Source organism: Balearica regulorum, chromosome 16 (assembly GCF_011004875.1).
Source record: "Balearica regulorum gibbericeps isolate bBalReg1 chromosome 16, bBalReg1.pri, whole genome shotgun sequence".
NCBI classification, from domain to species: Eukaryota; Metazoa; Chordata; class Aves; order Gruiformes; family Gruidae; genus Balearica; species Balearica regulorum.
The window spans coordinates 1,411,257-1,430,000 of NC_046199.1; the positions used below are offsets into that span (position 1 = coordinate 1,411,257).

Below are 18,744 nucleotides of genomic sequence, written 5' to 3' on the forward strand. Positions count from 1 at the left end.
ACCACATAGTCCAAAACTCAGACTATGTAACAGAGAACAGACCATCAGAAACAAACAATTCTCCTCTCAAAGTTATCCCGTAAGACCCAAGATTGCACATTATGACACTGACATTTAAATGATGACAAACTCCCTAGTCTCCTCCAGTGACATGATTCTCCCAAGCTCTTTTCCCAGGGCACCAAAACCAGTTAGTACAGAGTGAAGAGTCTTGTATGATCACCTCTTTCTCATCTTTTTCCTCAAAGCCTAAAGAGGTTCGAACAATTCATAGAATCACAGAATCACTTAGGTTGGAAAAGACCTTTAAGATCAGGTCCAACCATTAACCCAGCACTGCCAAGTCCAAACACTACACCTAAGCGCTACATCTACATGTCTTCTAAATAACCTCCACCTTTCCACCACTTCCCTGTTGGTGACTCCATCACTCCCCTAGGCAGCCTGTTCCAATGCTTGATAACCCTTTCGGTGAAGAAATTTTTCCTAATATCCAATCTAAACCTCACCCTGGTGCAACTCGAGGCCATTTCCTCTTGTCCTATCGCTTGTTACTTGGGAGAAGAGACCAACCCCCACCTGGCTACAACCTCCTTTCAGGTAGTTGTAGAGAGCCATCAGGTCTCCCCTCAGCCTCCTCTTCTCCAGGCTAAACAACCCCAGTTCCCTCAGCCGCCCCTCACCAGACTTGTGCTCCAGACCCTTCACCACTTCGTTGCCCTTCTCTGGACACGCTCCAGCGCCTCAATGTCCTTCTTGTACTGAGGGGCCCAAAACTGAACACAGCACTCGAGGTGCGGCCTCACCAGTGCCCAGTACAGGGGGAAGGTCACTGCCCTGGTCCTGCTGGCCACACTATGTCTGATACAAGCCAGGATGCTGTTGGCCTTCTTGGCCACCTGGGCACACTGCTGGCTCATGTTCAGCCAGCTGTCGACCAACAGCCCCAGGTCCTTTTCCACCAGCCAGCTTTCCAGACACAAAGTTACATGTATGTCTTAAAATACAATTTCAACAATTTGAAGATGTCATTCCTATTCTTAGCAGTTCAAGACAGCAGACATTGACTTGCAGCTTCGTCTGGCTCTCTAGACTCAAACAAACGGAGTTTTAAAAGTTGCACACTTCACAACAAAAGGTATAAATAGAAACACACAGCCCAGCTTTTTGCCTCAGAGAAAGGGTGAAGAGCTACACTGTTTCTTTTGTCACCTGTGAGAGTAGTAGACCCACTCAGATTCATGGACAACACAACCATCTCTTGGCACCTTACCAAAAGCTAAAAAAGAGGCTAGGTAGATTAAAAGAACCTGTAGAAACCGAGGTCAACTCAGAGAATTGCAGAACAGCTCTGCAAGTCATCGACACATTTCCAAAAAGAAGTAAACAAAGCCTTCTGACCTGCAGCACTACCAAGCGTCTCCTTGACAAAAACACTGCAGAATCCAACAGATACAGCTTCGCTGAGCCAAACAGCCAAATGCCCACTCAGAAGCACCAGTTTTTTGGTCTCACCTGACTGAGTTTCTCTTGGGTTTCTTCCTTCTCCTCTGCCAGTATCGTCAGTTCTACGCGCAGCCCCTCCTGGTGCTCCTCTGCTTTCTTCAGCAGCTGCTCCAGGCGGGCTTTCTCTGCGCAGAGCTCTTCGTTTGTTCTTTTACACAAGTTCAGCCTCTCCTGGTCAGAGATCTTTGCTCTCTCCATGTCAGCCACTTTACCTGACAGAACTTCACTCTCTTGCTCCAGCTACAATCACAGAAGGACAGAGGAAATACAATACAGTAAGATTTACTATGAAGAAGGTTTGGCTTGGGCAGAAAAAGGAGCACCATTTCCACATTCAGTCAGTCATGCTGTCGGAAGGCAAGAAGTCTGAGAAGAAGCCCCAGCTGGAGAGGAATGCCTGGCAAGATCTTTGGCAACTCTGCTCACCTGCAGCACAAGTTTGTTCAACTGCACTTTATCCAATGCAAGAGCTTCATTGATACCACTCATGTTCGCTGTTGCAAGACGTAGATCAGCTACTTCAGCGCTCAACTTATTCTGAGCCCCTGTCAGCTCTGCTACGGACTGCTCTGCCTGAAGAGACAGAAGAACATGAAAACAAAGACAGAAAAATCCCTGACTTCAAGCAGCAACTCCATGTCCCCTTCTGTGTCTCTCCCAGTTCAGCATTCCAAATGAGCACATGGGGACTAACTACCACAAAGAGCCTCTGTGGTCTGATCAGCATTTTCCAAGGAGGAGAACAACATTTTCTGTGTCTTCTATTGCCAGAAACAGCATCTGCGGTGGTCTTGCTATTACAACTCCCTCTCCCACAACTGCTACCTCAGAACAAGGTCATCATACCTTTTCCAGTGCCATTGCAAGCTCCTGTTTCTCTTGCTTCAGCAGATCTGTCTGAAGACGTGACTCTTCTAGTGTTTCTCTTGCGACTACCAACTCACTCTGTAACAATGAATGTTTTCCTTCAAGTGCAGCTAAGTCCTTCAGTCTATGAGAAGGAGAAAGACAAATAAGTTTTTAATGTCTTCTCACCCCTTTTCCCAGATGCAGATACTTAGAACTCTAAATAAGGATTTGGACACAAATAATTGCTTGAACCACACAATGTAAATAGAGAAAAGTTTGAAAATTACTTTGACTTAAGCTTCAAGGACAGAAGTCTTCAGAATTCAGGAAAATACACACCCTGAATCACAATGGAGTTGTATATGACTACGGCATCTTTTCCTACTTATTCAGAAGAATGTCACAGGAAAAGTTTAACCAAAAAACAACCACTGCTATAAATAATATTCTTCTGCTTTTGTAGTGGTCTGTGGTCTCTCCACAATAGTCTGCAATATTGGTCATCTTAACGTTCTCTCCTTTCTGGACTGTCTTCTCCTACCCAAGGTGATGACCCTGCTAACTCAGCTACATGGCCTGGCAGGAAAGCAAAAGTCAGGGAAACAAGGAATGGTGAGTGGAAGGAAGTGGAGAAAGACAAGTTTTTAACGTAAAAACGTTCTCATTTCCAAACCCAAGAGTACATACCAAGTGCCAGATAAGGCAGTTTGAATTATTTCCAACAGCTTTCTGTTTACACCTAAAGAATGCTGGAATTTCCTTAGTAGATCTGCACTGCTCTTTGTCATTGATGTAGGTGAAACATTTGTCATTGCAAAAGTAAAACAAGAAGCTTCCAGAAATCACGGACTGTTTCCAAAAAGTTCAGGTGCTCTCAACAGCTTCCTGACCATTAGTTCTCTCTCTGCTTTCTGATACATTGGATACAAGACTTTCAAAGTTCTTCTTTGGGTAAGAAAGACTTTTTAAGTCCAAATTAATATCCCCACAATTACTCTTGCCTTCAGCAGTGAAACAATGAAAGTGCCTGCAATCTGGGGAGGAGATGTGTATGAATTTCCAATGCAATAATCACAGGATCACAGGGTGATTCAGGCCGGCAGGGACCCCAGGAGGTCTCAAGCCCAATCTTCAGCTGAAAGCAGCTGGGGTCAGCTATGGGATCAGTCCAGGTTGCTCAAGGCTCCATCCACTTGGGTCTTCCAAATTTCCAGGAATGCAATCTACACAAGCTCTCTGAGCAACCTGTTCTGCTGCATGGTTCAATTTTTTGTTCTCCTTAAATCCTGTCTGAACCTCTCTCATTTCAGCTCATGCCTGTCAGCAACTACTCTGGTCTGGTTTGAAATGATTTTTCTAAAGGCTGATAAAGAAAGTACAAGGAGGCAGCTATGCTGTATGTCAGTAGGCATCCAGACCTGCCCACATGTTCCCTTCACCCTCCTATGCAACAAATGATAAGCATGCAAAATTCATTCTTTTACGGTGGGCCTCCTAAAGTCCAGCAATGCCCACCCCTGCCCAAAGAAAGCTTTAACGCTCACAGGAGCTCCTGGTCACGACGCGCTCTCTCCATCATCTGTTGCTGCTCCAACTTTTCCCCCTGGGCTGTATCTTCCTTCAACTGCAGTTCAGTGTTACTTTGACGCAGACGTGAGGCTTCTTGCTCCATTACTTCAAGCTGTTGCTGTAGGTCTTCCCTGGTTTTCTCAAGGTTTGCACAGTCACTGCAGAGACAAGGCTCAGTTAGAAGAACGAAGAGGCCTGAAGAGTCATGGATCCCATTTTCATCATTCCAGGATGGAGTTGTGAGGAGCATGATACGGAAGAACTTGCTCTGTAGAAGGGAAGAAAAAGGAAGGCAGGCTTTTGCCTTCACTCAGGGAGAAGCAGTGGCTAGGAAAGGGCACCCAAAGAACAGAATTCAGAGAAGCAGCATGTCAAGAGGGAGGCATCTTGTATTCCAACATCACTCTGAACCTCCAAAACAGCCTTAGGATTCACAGTAGAGCATGAAAAGCAGTGACAGGAGGATGCTAAAGTGCCAAACAGCGGCACACACGTGGTAGGGCAAGCAAGTTCTCTGCCCATAACACCTCTGAACTCCCAGAACTGGAAGCAGATTGCCTCTACAACTCAGGAGAAGGAGGAAATACTCACCTGCTGAGTGCTTCTACCAGAGACTGGAGGTGCTGTCGGTGGCTGCTGGACATCTTGCATTCCCCCTCCAGTTGCTCGAGCCTTTGCTGCAGCTTCCTGCACTTCTGTTCCTGCTGTCTGTGCTGCTGCTGCAGGAAATTGATAGAGTCCTGCCTGGCAGAAAGCTCTTCTTTTAGGGCCTGCAAGGAATGGGCAGGGAAAGAGCACAAACAAGCAATAAGGAGCAAGGAAGATGGCCTCAGATAGCTGGGAGAAGAAGCAAGCAGAGAGACAGCTCACCTGAAGGCAAAAACTGTGATGAGGGGGTAGAGATCAAGGAGAGAAAAGCAGTAGAACACAGAGCTGGTGTGACTGGCAAGGCAATACAGTACCAAGACTGGGAAGGCTAGAAAGAAACTGGCTAAACTGGCTAACTAAATGAAAGGTTTCCAGCTAAGTGAGGCATTAGCAACGAAGCATGTGGCCAGTGGTGAAGACAAGCAGAAAATCTCACCTGTGTTGCTCCTCGCCTCCTTGCCAGTGCTTCCTGGATCAATACAAAGGTATGCTCTGCATCAACGGAGCTCAGACAAGAGAGGATGTTGCTAGACTCTGCATGCTGGGAGCTGTCAGTGCGGGTAATACTGACCATGCTGTCACCGTCATCTAACACCACCTGAAAGTCCACATCAAGCTGTTACTCTTTAGTGATTCTACTTGGTTTTCTTTACCTATTTCTCCTTTTTTCCCCCCCTTCACCCTAGAGTAATTAAAAACTCAATTATCTCATTTCTTCAGTCAACAAAGAAGTTTTGTCCCTGTGGCCAAAAGTATTCCAGGGATTTCTGAATACAGCTACTATAAACAAGAAGAAACAGGTGTGAAGTGGCTGGAGGCTGCCTGAACACTCCATTTCTTGAAGCTCTCAGGAATGATTTTGGTCTCCTTCAGCTTCTTAGAGCCACATACACGAGCACCAGATCAACACTGGAAATGAAAGGAAGCATTAATGCTGCTCAGGGAAGAAGGAAGCTGATGAATACTGGAAAACAGCAATGAAAAAGCTGATTTTATAATTACTCTGAGCAGCAGCACAAGAAGATAAAAAAGACTACACAAGGGGAAAGAACTGACTTTGTGACAGGCGGTGTAAAAGATCTGATAATTAAACTCCCCTCCATAGAGTGAAGTTTAGGACTACATTAAAGTTACCCCTAAAGAGACCAGTTGCGATTCTGGGGAGATAATAATGGTCAGTGAAGGTAGAGTGAAGGAGCAGAGTTGGCAAGTGCATTGACTGAGTCAGTGACCTTTTATAAAAATGTGAAGAACAGAGTCATTGCTCAAGGAGAGTGGGGGAAGCCTCCAAGAAACACTGGAATACAAATGTCAAGTAGCCAACTCAGAAAGCACAGTCCAAGAGAGACCTTAGCAGGATGGTGAAGGCAAAGGTACTAAAACTTCTAGCAACTCAGCTGAAGTGTCACAGGACAGCTAACTCAGAAGTTGTAACAGGTTTTATGTCAGAAAAATGGTAGAGTAATCAAACATCCAGTAGCAGTTAACGTAGTATACAACACATATATCTAGTCCCTGTGCTAGTCTGTTGCCTTTCTCGAGTACTTTTAAATCAAATTTACAGGGATGCAGTCCCAACTCTGTACTCACCTCAGTTATATCTTTTATCAGCTTTTGGAGGGAAAGATTCTCTTCTTTGGCACTTTTAGTCAATGAAGCTTCATATTCTTTCTCTAACCGACTTGCTTCCTGAGAACAGAATAAGGAAAGGGTGGGCAGGGAAGAGCTGCTCCCCTCTGTAGCACTCCCACCATCAGTAGCACTCTCATGCTGATAAGCCTCAGCCCTAGCGATTCCAGTATATTCCTTCCCACATCTATTCAATTTCTTCTTTGCTGAAACCAAGACCAACAGCTAGTTTTTACAGACTGCTAAGAAACCGTCACTTGCAAGGAACTTTGATCTCTAGAGACCTGAAGTCACAGGCCACCCAGCATTGGTGCAACCCCCCTGAGGAAGACACCTGGACTGTCTGCAGCTTCCCTGCCGCTGCGGGCGCCTGGATTGAGTCCACATGTGCCAAACACACAAGGAATATTTTGGCAATGTGCCTGATGTTCCCATACACTTAGCATCTTTACCACTTTTTCTCTTGAGGAAAAGCCACACCTCTTTGTGCCAAGGCTTGAGAGCAAACACTGGGCTATCTCCCAGATAAAGAAAAAACATACTAGAATCTCCACAGTGTCGTTAAGTGTTTTCATGGTCTTCTCCTTCTCCTCGTTCTGCTTCTGAGATTGTACAAGCAAGGCTGAGAGCTCCATCACCCTGAGAAGAGAAGGTCCACGTGCCATTCCAAAAGCAATGCACACCATCACCTGTTAAAGAGCTAAGCAGCTCCCAGAAGCATAGCAGAGAAAGTTTAACCCAGAAAATACAGCAAAGGCAGCTTTCCTCTCTACAGGTTAATATGCTTGATGTTGCAAAATGCCATGTCTTGCCCCAAAGGCCTTCTGCACTCAGTCTTGCAAGGAAACATCAGTACAGAGGTGCTACATTGCTTATGATGGTCTTGGGAAAATTTCTCCCAACTCCTTTAGCACAGCCCTGGGTAGCAAAAGGGCTGTACAAGAGACAGAGCTTGCTTTACACTGGTCTCAATTTCTCACCAAGAACCAGTTAACATTAAAAACATTGCAATGCGCAATCTCTTTTCCAGTCTCGTCTTACTCAGAAGAGCTTCTGTCAGTCAGCTGGATTTTTCTATCCGTTCTTTTGAAGGCAATAATTTGATTAGGGACAGAAACAAGGCTGTGCACAATGAGCGTGTTTTCAATGTGAACACAGCCCATCTATGAATCCAAGAAGCAGACACAAAAGATAATGTTGGTAATAGCAAAGTTTAAAACACATTTACCTGTCTTGAAGCTCCTTCTTCTCCTGGTCCTCTTTGACTTCCCAAGTCTTGTGGCTTCTTTCCTGGTCCGCTTGCTGCTGTGCCTGATCCTTTAGGACAGCTCTACCCAGAGTGACAGACTCCCGGAGCTGTATGCCAGAGTTTAGGCGGGAGCAGTTTAGAAGTATGGATCCAGAAAGCCTCATTTGCTCAGCCTTCAGCTCTGACAAATCTCTGAAGGACAATAAAGAAAGAGAAAACGTTCACACCACCATCTTTATCAGCTGACTCGCTTCTGAAGCACAGAACTGCACAACAGTAAAAGCTGGCAGGAAAGGTGACATCTTCGTTGGGTTCATCTGACACTTTGGGATCAGGACCCATCTTGACAATTGAGCAATGAGTCTATGGATAGTTGAGGAACGAGTCTGTTTTCTCCTCAGAGATGAGAAGAAATGTATGGAACAGCTAGAAGACTTCAAGGACCTCTAATTACTCTTATTAATTGTTGCTCCTGCTCTACCTTATTAACATACTCTAATTATCATTAATAGATGTAACAAATTTTACCAAGGTCCACAGCTTTTACATCTAGGGCATCAGCCTTAAGCAACCTATTATTATCAATATTTGGACTGATAAGAAGCTCGTGACAATATCTACATAATGAACATTTCAGGACGGTTATGTAAGAATAAGCCTAGAATGTTGTAACAGAAAAGCACAAATAATACAAGAATTAAATAGTAGGTCAGGCATACTCTTATATTAAAGAAGGCTTATAATGAAATAAGATAAATGGCTGACAGTAACCCAGAGTTTGAAATTGCATAAAATCCCAGACTGGTTTGGGTTGGAAGGAACCTCACAGCCCACCCAGTGCCACCCCTGCCATGGGCAGGGACACCCTCCACTAGCCCAGGTTGCCCAAAGCCCCATCCAACCTGGCCTTGAACACTGCCAGGGAGCCAGGGGCAGCCACAGCTTCTCTGGGCAACCTCTGCCAGGGCCTCACCACCCTCACAGGGAAGAATTTCTGCCTCACATCTCCATCTCCATCTCCCCTCCTGCAGCTTCAGGCCATTCCCCTTGGCCTGTCACTCCCTGCCCTTGTCACCAGCCCCTCTCCAGCTTTCCTGGAGCCCCTGCAGGGACTGGAAGGGGCTCTCAGGTCTCCCCGCAGCCTTCTCTTCTCCAGGCTGAACAACCCCAACTCTCTCAGCCTGTCTCCATGGCAGAGGTGCTCCAGCCCTCGCATCATCTCCGTGGCCTCCTCTGGACTCGCTCCAACAGCTCCGTGTCCTTCTTGTCCTGGGGACCCCCGAGCTGGATGCAGCACTGCAGGGGGGTCTCACCAGAGCGGAGCAGAGGGGCAGAATCCCCTCCCTCGACCTGCTGGTCACGCTGCTGGACACGGGTGGCTTTCTGGGCTGCAAGCGCACATTGCTGGGTCACATTGAGTTTCTCATCCCCCAACACCTCCAAGTTTCCTCAGGGCAGCTCTCCATCCATTCTCCGCCCAGCCTGCAGTTGTGCTTGGGATTGCCCTGACCCATGTGCAGGACCTTGACCTTGGCCTTGTTGAACTTCATGCGGTTCGCACAGGCCCACCTCTCGAGCCTGTCCAGGTCCCTCTGGATGGCATCTCTTCCCTCCAGTGTGTCGACCGCACCACACAGCTCGGTGTCATTGGCAAACTTGCTGAGGGTACACTCCATCCCACTGTCCTTGTCGCTTGTTGTTAAACAGTGTTGGTCCCAATACCAACCCCTGAGGAACCCCACTGATCACTGGTGTCCACTTGTGCCAACTGCCACACAAACTGCCACACCATGCCTTGTTTGCCCGCTCTGGTTGCGGTGCTCCTGGTGGCTTGTGCTCCCTAGGGCTGCCTTTTGCAGGTGTTGGGGTGGCTGCTGTTGCTCTGGCAATGGTAGGGCCGCATCAACGATCCCACGAGAGCTCTGTGGGTCTCTCCCTGGTGTTTCTCTGCCTCAGAAACGCCCCCATGCACCAAGATCTGCTGCTCCACTGCGGGTTGGGCAGGCTGCAGAGCAGCTCCCCTCAGCAGCTGACATCAGAAGAATGTACTCTTACGGCTACACTATTTTTGTTTGTATAGAAGGCAACTCTCAGAAAGGAACCTCAGAGAGCCCAAGAACAAGAAAACAATCATAAAAAGGGGTATCAAACTAAGTAGAATAAATTGGATAAATGCAGTAACAGTGCAGAGAAGCTATTCTTTCTCTCAGTGTTGGTACAGGAATAAGTGGATACAAACTGACCAGAATAAATTTAAGCTGCAAATGAGAAGAAAAAAAAAAATGTTCATGAGTGATCTTCCCATCAGAAGCAGGGGGAAAAGCAAGTGAGATTTAAGGCAGACGTTAATCATTCTACAAAAGGGACCGCTGCATGCATAGCTTTGGTGATGTTCTTCCAATGTGTCCACATGCGCCTGCGTCTGTGTTAATGTGCCCAAACATCACCACAGTCAAGTTCATCATTCTCTGCGCTGCTTAGAGCCCGAGCCCCTCAGTTTTATCTGAAAACCAGCATCAAACAAAATGATTCTGACACAGCCTAAAGCACGCTTAATGGCATGGCTTCAGGCTACCAAAGGAGAAATCATATCTTTAGCCGCAACTAACGTAACATTGAGGCTCAAAAAGCAGGTGAGAAGGGAAGCTACAGTTTTCCTGGAAGGGATCCAGCCTTAACTTCTACTCACCGGTCAGTGGCAGTCTTCATCTCCAGGAAGTGACGGCGGAAGGTTACCACCTGACGCCACAGGCTGAGTAGGCGGTTACGTTCACCCCTTAAGTAGCTGTCATAAAGCTAAACATGCAAAGACAAAAAGAAATGCCAATTCAGCCTTCGCCATCACTGTGCAAGTCTTGCAGATAGGAGAGAGTACAACCACCATCACCGGGTCTCCTTTCATAACAATTCCAACAGGGGCATCAAGGGCTGAAGAGGCACCACAGAAGCATCCCCAGCAGACCTGTCACCTGACCTCAAGGAAGGGAACACCCATGCTTCTCCCGCAGGAGTGGGTATCGGCAAAGCAAACCGATCATGATTTCTCATCTCGCCTTGCAGAGGTGTCTAACAGTCTTGGTGAAGGAAGACAAAAACAAGCCCCTCCAAGACCAGGGTCACATTTGCTTGCAACACGCTCTTGGTAAGGGAGGCCTGTCTTGTTCTTCTGTTGGCTGCTCTGAATGCGTAAAGACACAGACCTCTCGGGTCTCCACTGCTGTCGACAGAGATTTAGGAATTACTAAAAGGACGAGCGCTCAGTCTGACTGCCCTACGGCATCCAGCAGCAGCAAGCATTTGCCTTGAAGACTGAGCAGTATGGTCACATCTTCCAGCATCACGATTTGCCGACCCTCCTCCATCTCACACCCCTGTCTTCGGCCAAGCAACACCAAGACATCCTGAAGGCAGTCACAACTTTCATGCAGCAAGTTTTCTATGCCAGAAATAAAATGCCTTCCCATTCCACTCAGGCATCACGCCTGACATTCCTGTAGCCTATCCTTACCTCGCATTCATTGCGCCATTCACTCTCCTTCAATTCCAGCTCCTCCCGGGCCCTCATCCAATCCGCTGTCAGTTTTCCAACATCTTCTTTAAGGGCTGAATTAACCTCATTCGCTTTATCGAGGTGCTCCCGCAGGAGAGTGTTCACTTCTGCCAGATTCTCACACCTTGGAAAAGGAGAAACAGGAATGAGGTCACTGAACAACTGCTGTCCACAAGCAGCATCCCCATGACTTTCCAATTCCTTCAACAATGACTTTGTTGTCAAACTGAGAGGCAGTAGAACTGCTTTCTAGGATTAACTAAGATCTCTCTGTGATGGCAAACTCATTTGCTTCTCCTTGTTTTGAGCCTCAAGGTTTCCCCTTCCTTTTCAACTTTGATGATGGTCACAGTTAATGTCTTGCCTCCCCTTCGTGCTGCCTGATCACTGGATGCATCACCTTTCTCTAGCATTGTCCTGAGTCACTCTCCTACTGAACCACAGAATAATTTAGGCCGGAAAGGGACCTTTGGCGGTCACTCAGAACAACCCCTGGCTCCAGAGCCATTCAGCACACAACACTATTCCTGCACCACAGAAAACAGGCCGTGGACCTTTCTCCTTTCAAAGTAGCTTGCCCAGCCGCTTCCCTTGGGGAGACTAGGTAGCACTGACAGGTTTTCCCCCACTTCCATGAGCATCCAGGATATTAAGTATGAGGGAACACTTCTTCCTTGTACCTCTGCTGCTCCTCTTCCAACTGAAGCAGTGCTTTCTCCAGGCTGTGGTCTTCTGTGGCTTCCCACCTGCCTGGAAGGGATCCCTTAGGAAGAAAGGAAAAGTTTAGTCAAATTCTTGTGGACCCTTCACTACTGTTAGCATCCATGGCTTTCCCCTCCATTTCTTGGGTGTCTCAGGAGCTCGTGGCTTCTTCCACATGTCACAACTAGGGAGAGGAAGGGAGGGGAAGGGTGTTACTCAGTGTGAGCAGCTCCCCTCAGTCTCCCACCGTTGCACTCTCACAGCTAAGTATCCTCAGCTCATGACCGCCAGTGCTCACTTAGACTTGAAGCCTGGGAGTACTCTCCTACCCTTCGTTTCCCAGGTTTACGTTAGCTGTGAAGCAGAAAGAAAAGCACAGAGCCAGCTCTGTATGTTGAATGCCAGCATTCTTGCCTTCCAACATGCCATGTTTCAACCAAGTCTGTGTCAGAGGCAGCCACAGAACCTAACAGGCAGTAGAGCCCTCTCCCAAGACCTAGGACAAAACTTACTCCAGCAATAAAGCACTCTTTCACAACGTTACAAACCTTCTTGATCGGGTTTTCCGGGCCGGCATTTCTGGGATTACTGGCTGCTCTAAGAATGGCAGCTGATCAAAAGATGGCTGGGCAGCCTTACAGCGCTTCTTTAAAGCCTCAGGCAGTAAACTCTTGTTTCCCTCTGCCATTGCTCTGGGGAGCTTTTTGCCTGCGGTAGCGAATGCTACGTCCACTATCGTTAGTTAGCAACCTGCACACTCACCCCTCCTGCTTGCACTTGCTGCTCCAACTCTCGACACCGAGTCCGGTACTGCAGTACCTAGATGGGCACACAGAACGAAGGTGAGCAAATGTGGCTTGTAGCAGACGCGGCCCCTCCTGCATTCACTTTTCGGCAGGTCTTGACAGCCCAAGCAGAGCACATTTCACAGTGCTGCCGATCCCGTCAACAAGAAGTCGTTACGACATAGGGAAGCTTCACCCTATCTAAGATTAAAGAAGACAGGAGACAGGGTGTCTTTTACACGCACTGCTATCTGCTCATCCTAAGACAGAGGTGGCAAACAGAATGACGAGAGCACCTTAGAGAGCCGTGCCTGGCCTATGGCCACTACGTCCCCCAGATCCGTCCTTCCAACGGGCTCAAGGTCCAGCAGGTCCTTGAAGTTAGAGAAATGAGTTTTGCAAGTTGCATTTCACTAAATAGCAAGTCAAGCCAGTTCTGACCACAGCCCTGCGCAGCCGCTGCAGAACGCGGGTGTCTGTTCAGCTGCAGAAGACAAGCACGGGCAAGGAAAGCAGGAGGAGCTTCCAGCCGCGCCGTGACCACCGTTGGACACTGCCCCGACCCTCCGCCCGGGGCCGGCACCCTCCTCGCTGCCGGTGCTCCTGCACCCCGGGCCAACCAGGCCAGAGCTGCCTGCTTCTGTCCGGGGCCGCGCGAAACCACCGCCGCCGGCTCGACTCCTACCTCTGGGACAGCCCCCTGCTCACCTGGCCAAACAAAGGCGTTGGCAAGCCCGGCATCTTTAGTTAAGGACGGGAGAGACCTGACGAGCGGCTCGGGGGGGTGACGGCGCCCAGCAGGCCGGGCGGAGCAGGGCGGCTCCCGGGGCCTCCCCCGAGCTCCGGGCTCGGCGCCGTCCCGCCCGCAGCAGCCCCGGGGACGGCCCCGTTGGGGCTGCGCGTTCGCCCCCCGAGATCGCCGCCGCCGCCGCCGAGTCCCCTCTAAGCACGGCGCGGGCTGCCCGGGCACCCCGGCCCCGCCACCGCGGCCCGTCCCCGGGCAGCTCCCCCCCGGGCAGGTGCCCCCGCTCCTTACCTTCGCCTGCAGCTTCCGCACCAGCACCGCTTGGCGCTGCTGTGCCTCCTGCGAGCTCTGCAGCCGGCGCTGCAGGGAGGCCTGGCTCCACGCCGCCTCCCCGGCCCCGGCCGCCATGACCCGCTCGCCAGCCGGGCCCGCCACCCACCCGACTCCGCCCTGCCGCCGTCCGCCGCCTGATGGGCCCCGCGGCGGGGGCTGGTTCGCGGCCTCTGCCGGCGGATGGCGCTCAGACGGCCCCGGGCCGCGGCCTGGCACTGCCGAGGCGGGCGGAGCGGCTCACCCTGCCCGCCGGGTGCGACCGGGAGCCAGGCCGCGGGGCGGGAAAGCCGGGCTCGCTCGGGGCCGCTCTGTGGCAGCGATTTCCTTCTCGCTAACGGTGTCGCGCGGGGCTGCGCGGTTTGGGCCAGGGTGGGTGTCGGTGCCGCCCTGCCCGCCGTGAGGCGTGCCGGACACTCCGGGGGGCCTCCCACTGCAGCGGGGGTTTCTGCTGGGCATGAGGAGAAACTCCTGGATTCTGTAAGGTCCTGTGAGTGCAGATACCTCAACACCCTCCTCTCACCCACTGAGTCCCAGAGGAGGCCACGGAGATGATCCGAGGGCTGGAGCACCTCTACCATGGAGACAGGCTGAGAGAGTTGGGGTTGTTCAGCCTGGAGAAGAGAAGGCTGCGGGGAGACCTTAGAGCCCCTTCCAGTCCCTGCAGGGGCTCCAGGAAAGCTGGAGAGGGGCTGGTGACAAGGGCAGGGAGTGACAGGCCAAGGGGAATGGCCTGAAGCTGCAGGAGGGGAGATGGAGATGAGATGTGAGGCAGAAATCCTTCCCTGTGAGGGTGCTGAGGCCCTGGCAGAGGTTGCCCAGAGAAGCTGTGGCTGCCCCTGGCTCCCTGGCAGTGTTCAAGGCCAGGTTGGATGGGGCTTTGGGCAACCTGGGCTAGTGGAGGGTGTCCCTGCCCATGGCAGGGGTGGCACTGGGTGGGCTGTGAGGTCCCTGCCCACCCAAACCAGTCTGTGGTTCTATTCTATGATCCCATGAGCAGGACAAGTGCCAACAGCAGGCCCTGTGAGAAGGACAGCAATACTCTAATTGCAGAAGGCATTGCTAAGGCAGGAGCTCTCGTGAGGTTTTTTCCCAGCGAAAGCCAGTCCCGTCATGGTAAAGGTAGCCACAAGTGCCAGCGCCTTCACAGTGGCTTGAGGGGAAGATATTTTCACTTGCAGGTAGCAGCCAGCTGGAAGTGTGGCAGTGTGCAAATGGTGCAAGGTGGTGAAGCAATAACCAGATCATTTACTGCCAAGTGTTACTTTCTACAGTTCTAGTTTGTGTCTTATTTTTCTCTCTTGACTGCTAAGGCTGTCTAGGTAATAATCTCCAATACAGTGGAAGCCTAAATATAATTGAGATGGATTCAGCTCCGTATATTTTAACATAGCTGAAGCATCATTAGAAATCTAGGCAAAACAAAAAATATTCAGAGCCGAGGGTGGCATCTTGTGAAGCAGTGATTGCGAAGAAGGGTTTAGGGAATGAGCTCTGAAAACCTGCTTTATACGAAGTGGCTGAAGGAACTCTAGCTTATTGATCAGAAGGTGAAGAGAGAGGTTAATTTAAAGCTATAAATTCCTGCCAAATGAGACAAAGATAGAAAAGAAATCTAATGTCTGAAACTGCAGCTAGACAAGTTCAATCTAAAAATACGATGCCCTTCTGAATACAGCACTGCTGCTGGGTGAGTGGATCATTTTACGCCGGCTCAACTTTTCATATCTTCCTGAACTCAAGTGCTGCTCTGTAAGAGCTTAGAGCTCTGAGCACTCGAGTCCTTGGATCTACAGTGGGAACGAGTTCTCCAGCCTTGCTAGCAAACTGCTGCGGCCGGAGCTGGGCTGTCATCATGAGGCTTGATTCCTGGTGGCCTGGCTTCATTCTCACCTGCAGTGTTTCAGGTAAACTTCTTGCGTAAGGTTTCCTGACATTCTTTCTTATTCTGGATCCTCGCCATTTTGAGACTGCTCGGATCCCAAGACAACTGGCTTTCCGTTATTCCAAGTGACATCCCAAAATGCTGTTTCCCTGTTCATGCCATGCCTGGCTTTCTGGACGCACTACCGATGCATCATTGCAGCGGAGAGGTACTTCTTAGCACCAGTGTTCCTGAGACAGGACGTGCAGCGGACGGTACCCCTGTGCTTTGCTCTAGGCTTGTCCCACCCAGAGCTCACTACTGTCCAGAGACGTAGTCAAGTCTCTTGATAACCAAGGGCACAATTCTTTCTTTGGACTTGTGCTTTTTTATTTATCATCGTAACATTGTAGCACAGCCTTTTAAAATTATGCCACAATTTCCCACCTTAGTAGGAAATTTATTATCTTTGTTTTGCTCTGGCCCAAGACAAGAACAATTTTTAACGACAGCATCTCTCGGTTTTCTGTAATTCTTTCCTTTCAAAAAGCACAGAGCTGTTAAGTTCCTTCCTAAAATTACCTTTCCATACTTTTAAAAATCATTCCCCAAAAAGCTATGGTGCTGAGGTCTAAATTCTCACAGAAATGTAATGTTAATTAATTTTAATAAGCAAAAGGAATGTGATGGCAAGTGGCTTAATATATGGAGTTTACTCAACTCGACCCTGTCTGCCCTTTCTGGAAATTAGTCTACCTGGGAAAGGACGAGGAAATTCCTGATAGCCGACAAGAATGAAGATTTCCACGTGCAGCTCAAACTGCAAGTTTGCATCAGTGAACAAATTCTGACTCTTGGCATCACGTATCCGATGGAGCCTCCTTGGAGCCGTGTTAGGGTGACCAACTGTGTACGGTATAGTTTAGAGTGCACTCAGGGAGCTCAGGGCTCTGTGGGCAAGGCCGGCATTTTCTGCTTGGCTCAGCCCCTGCCTTTACTCCACAGCACCCTCTGACAGACCAAGCAGGCGATCTGATCTTTCCAGGAGGACCCTGCTGCTGCAGCACGGGGGAGGACTTTGGTTGGCTGGAGTTCGGTGGCAGCGTTGCATCCAAATGACAAACATCTACAGGTGGCAATATGATCACAAGGTGTACCTTGCTTCAGGGAGCACATCAGGTGTTAGCGTGTGCCTGTGCACAAGCATTAAAGAAGTGTGTGGGAAGAAGCCCATATCCTGGAAGGCACTGTGCACCGTGGCTACAGGGTCTACTTCGTTGTCGCATGGAACATGCCAATATCTCGACCTGGGTAGGGCCTTTTATCCTCAGGAATGGCAACTTTTTCAACATGAAAATGTTTCTTCGGCTTCCCAGAGTGATTCCTTCCTCTAGCCCACTCTGGATGTCCAGAGGGACTCACTGAAATTGTCTGCTTGAGAAAGTAGCACAGCTCATGTAGACATAATCTGGAGAACAGGAGGCAAGGCACTTCCAAGGAGCAGGAGTCCGGGTAGTCCTCCCTTTTCAAATCCCTACACACACTGTGTGAGGAGCTGCCCTTAGAGAACGGGCCAAGAAGGACAAGTGGGCTGTGTGAACCAAACCACTCGAGTGGTACATGTAAACTTGGCCAGTAGTGAGAAGTAATGGGCCTTGAACATCTCTTGTGCTGTGTCCTGTATCTGATCTCCACTCCGGGGGCCATGGGGCTCAGTGCACTGTACAGCGACCGTGCTCCCACAGTTCCAGGCACCTAGATGGAGTGTTCCTCAAGAAAGCCTCTTTTAAAGAGAGAGAATAGTTTGCATAGCTTGCTTTGCTTTTGCTCTTTTTTTTTTTTTTCTGTCTAGGCCTGTCCAGCCCAATAAGATATATTAATCTCGGACTTGTAAATATTGTTTGAACATATTGATTGTGCTTTTAATCTGATTTACTAACAGACAAGGTCCACGTAATCATATTGCTGTATCTCCTGCTCTGTCGTGTCCATCTCTTAAATCATTTGTAAATCCGTTTGCAAATCTCAGCCAAGTTTGATAGAGCAATAGAGCTGTTGAAGATATTAAATTCTTACAAGTGTTGTGAAAACTGGAAGCTGGATAGATTAAAAGTGGGAACTCAGCATTTAGCTGGTTTTGTGGCCTACTGGCAAGCTAATCAATACCCCCATATCGCAGAAGCAGACACGGCATGCAACCTCCTGCCTGGCAGGAAGGTGGCCAATATGGGAAGGGTCAAAGGAGGCATGGTTGGGAGGGCCATGGTGACAGCGTGGAGTGACTGCTGGGGAATGGTTTTGTTAGAGGTAACTCAGCGGAAAGCTGCTTTATTTTGATGTGGACTATCAAAACTACCACTGACATCAGAGGAAGGGCCATTAAGTCAAAATCAGGAGGGTTTTATGACATCTGTGAAATCACTGGACTCCTCTATCCTTCAGTTCCTCCATCAAAACAAGGTAGAGCATTCAGAGCTCCTCACGTAGAAAGGGCTGCAGGTTGTTTTTCATGCAAGTAGTTTGGAATTTCTGATACTAGTCAGGGTGGGAAAGCTACAGCACACAGAAATCAAGCTGAAAAGTGTGGTATATCTTTGCCCTTTCTTCTCGCCTCAAACAAAAACAACTGAGGGAGGAGGACTGGACTTAGCAAGATGAGAGAAAGGTCCCATTAATCCCTGTTCAATCCAGCCCAGTGCCTCATTTCCCGAAGGCTCATTTAGAACAACAACAGTTCATTTTTTGCAGCTTATGAAAGACACGCTTGCTCTACATTCTTTTGTCCGGTTGAAAGCAGGATAGCCTTGACGTGTAAGTAACGCTAGTTTCCAACTACCAGCCTTCTTGTGGCTATGGGGTAGGCAGCTCTTGAAAATTTTGCATCTAATTTTAAAAGAAAGGCTAGCGTTCAGCAGCCTCTGGAGGAAAGACTGGGGTTTTTGAGGTGTTTCCAGCTCCCCAAGTGTCTCCAGCTGGAGGAGGCTGGCTGCCTGCAGGGTGCACTGCTGCCCTGCACTGCGCCGCCCACCCCACAGGGCATCCCCACCCGCAGAAGCTTCTTCTCCAACTGGGCTTACATGGATTTTTTTTTTTTTTTTTTTTTTAAAGCATAGCAATAAATATGCCAAAATACACTGACTGTGGGCACGGCCGTGTTGTGTTTATAAAAAAAATTAAACTTTACCCTTGTTAAGCGCCTGTGTTACCAGCTCAGCCCTTCAGTCACCGGAGGGCAAAGTGAAGCCACTGTTACAGTTCTCTGGAAAAAAGAGCTAAAGGAATTATACATGGATATTTTAATGTATGTGTCCAGTGGAC

At 49.1% G+C, this 18,744-nt stretch overlaps 2 protein-coding genes across 10 annotated transcripts in view; one reads left to right on the forward strand and one right to left on the reverse strand.

Moving 5' to 3' along the window:
• Window positions 1–13,688, reverse strand: part of LOC104636482 (uncharacterized) — a 36,270-nt gene extending 22,582 nt beyond the window's left edge. For 5 of the 7 annotated variants that reach the window (XM_075768555.1, XM_075768554.1, XM_075768552.1 and 2 more), the window contains exons 1-14: window positions 13,524–13,688; window positions 12,465–12,521; window positions 11,681–11,763; window positions 10,959–11,124; window positions 10,140–10,246; window positions 7,430–7,642; window positions 6,744–6,840; window positions 6,163–6,261; window positions 5,009–5,170; window positions 4,516–4,694; window positions 3,900–4,082; window positions 2,353–2,497; window positions 1,933–2,079; window positions 1,516–1,746 (exon numbers count right to left, since the gene is read on the reverse strand). In XM_075768555.1, the coding sequence (XP_075624670.1) occupies window positions 1,516–1,746; window positions 1,933–2,079; window positions 2,353–2,497; window positions 3,900–4,082; window positions 4,516–4,694; window positions 5,009–5,170; window positions 6,163–6,261; window positions 6,744–6,840; window positions 7,430–7,642; window positions 10,140–10,246; window positions 10,959–11,124; window positions 11,681–11,763; window positions 12,465–12,521; window positions 13,524–13,640 (1,986 nt within the window). In that variant the 5' untranslated portion in view covers window positions 13,641–13,688. Of the gene's footprint in view, window positions 1–1,515; window positions 1,747–1,932; window positions 2,080–2,352; window positions 2,498–3,899; window positions 4,193–4,515; window positions 4,695–5,008; window positions 5,171–6,162; window positions 6,262–6,743; window positions 6,841–7,429; window positions 7,643–10,139; window positions 10,247–10,958; window positions 11,125–11,680; window positions 11,764–12,464; window positions 12,689–13,523 lie in introns of all 7 variants that reach the window. The other 2 variants (XM_075768556.1, XM_075768557.1) reach the window with 2 other exon arrangements.
• Window positions 13,689–15,793: 2,105 nt separating this feature from the next.
• The window catches only part of GDF5 (growth differentiation factor 5), a 7,659-nt gene continuing 4,708 nt past the window's right edge, over window positions 15,794–18,744 (forward strand). For 2 of the 3 annotated variants that reach the window (XM_010304674.2, XM_075768741.1), the window contains exon 1: window positions 15,794–18,744. This exon is cut by the window's right edge and continues 1,367 nt beyond it. The gene's annotated coding sequence lies outside the window, so the exon portion shown is untranslated. The other variant, XM_075768740.1, reaches the window with a different exon arrangement.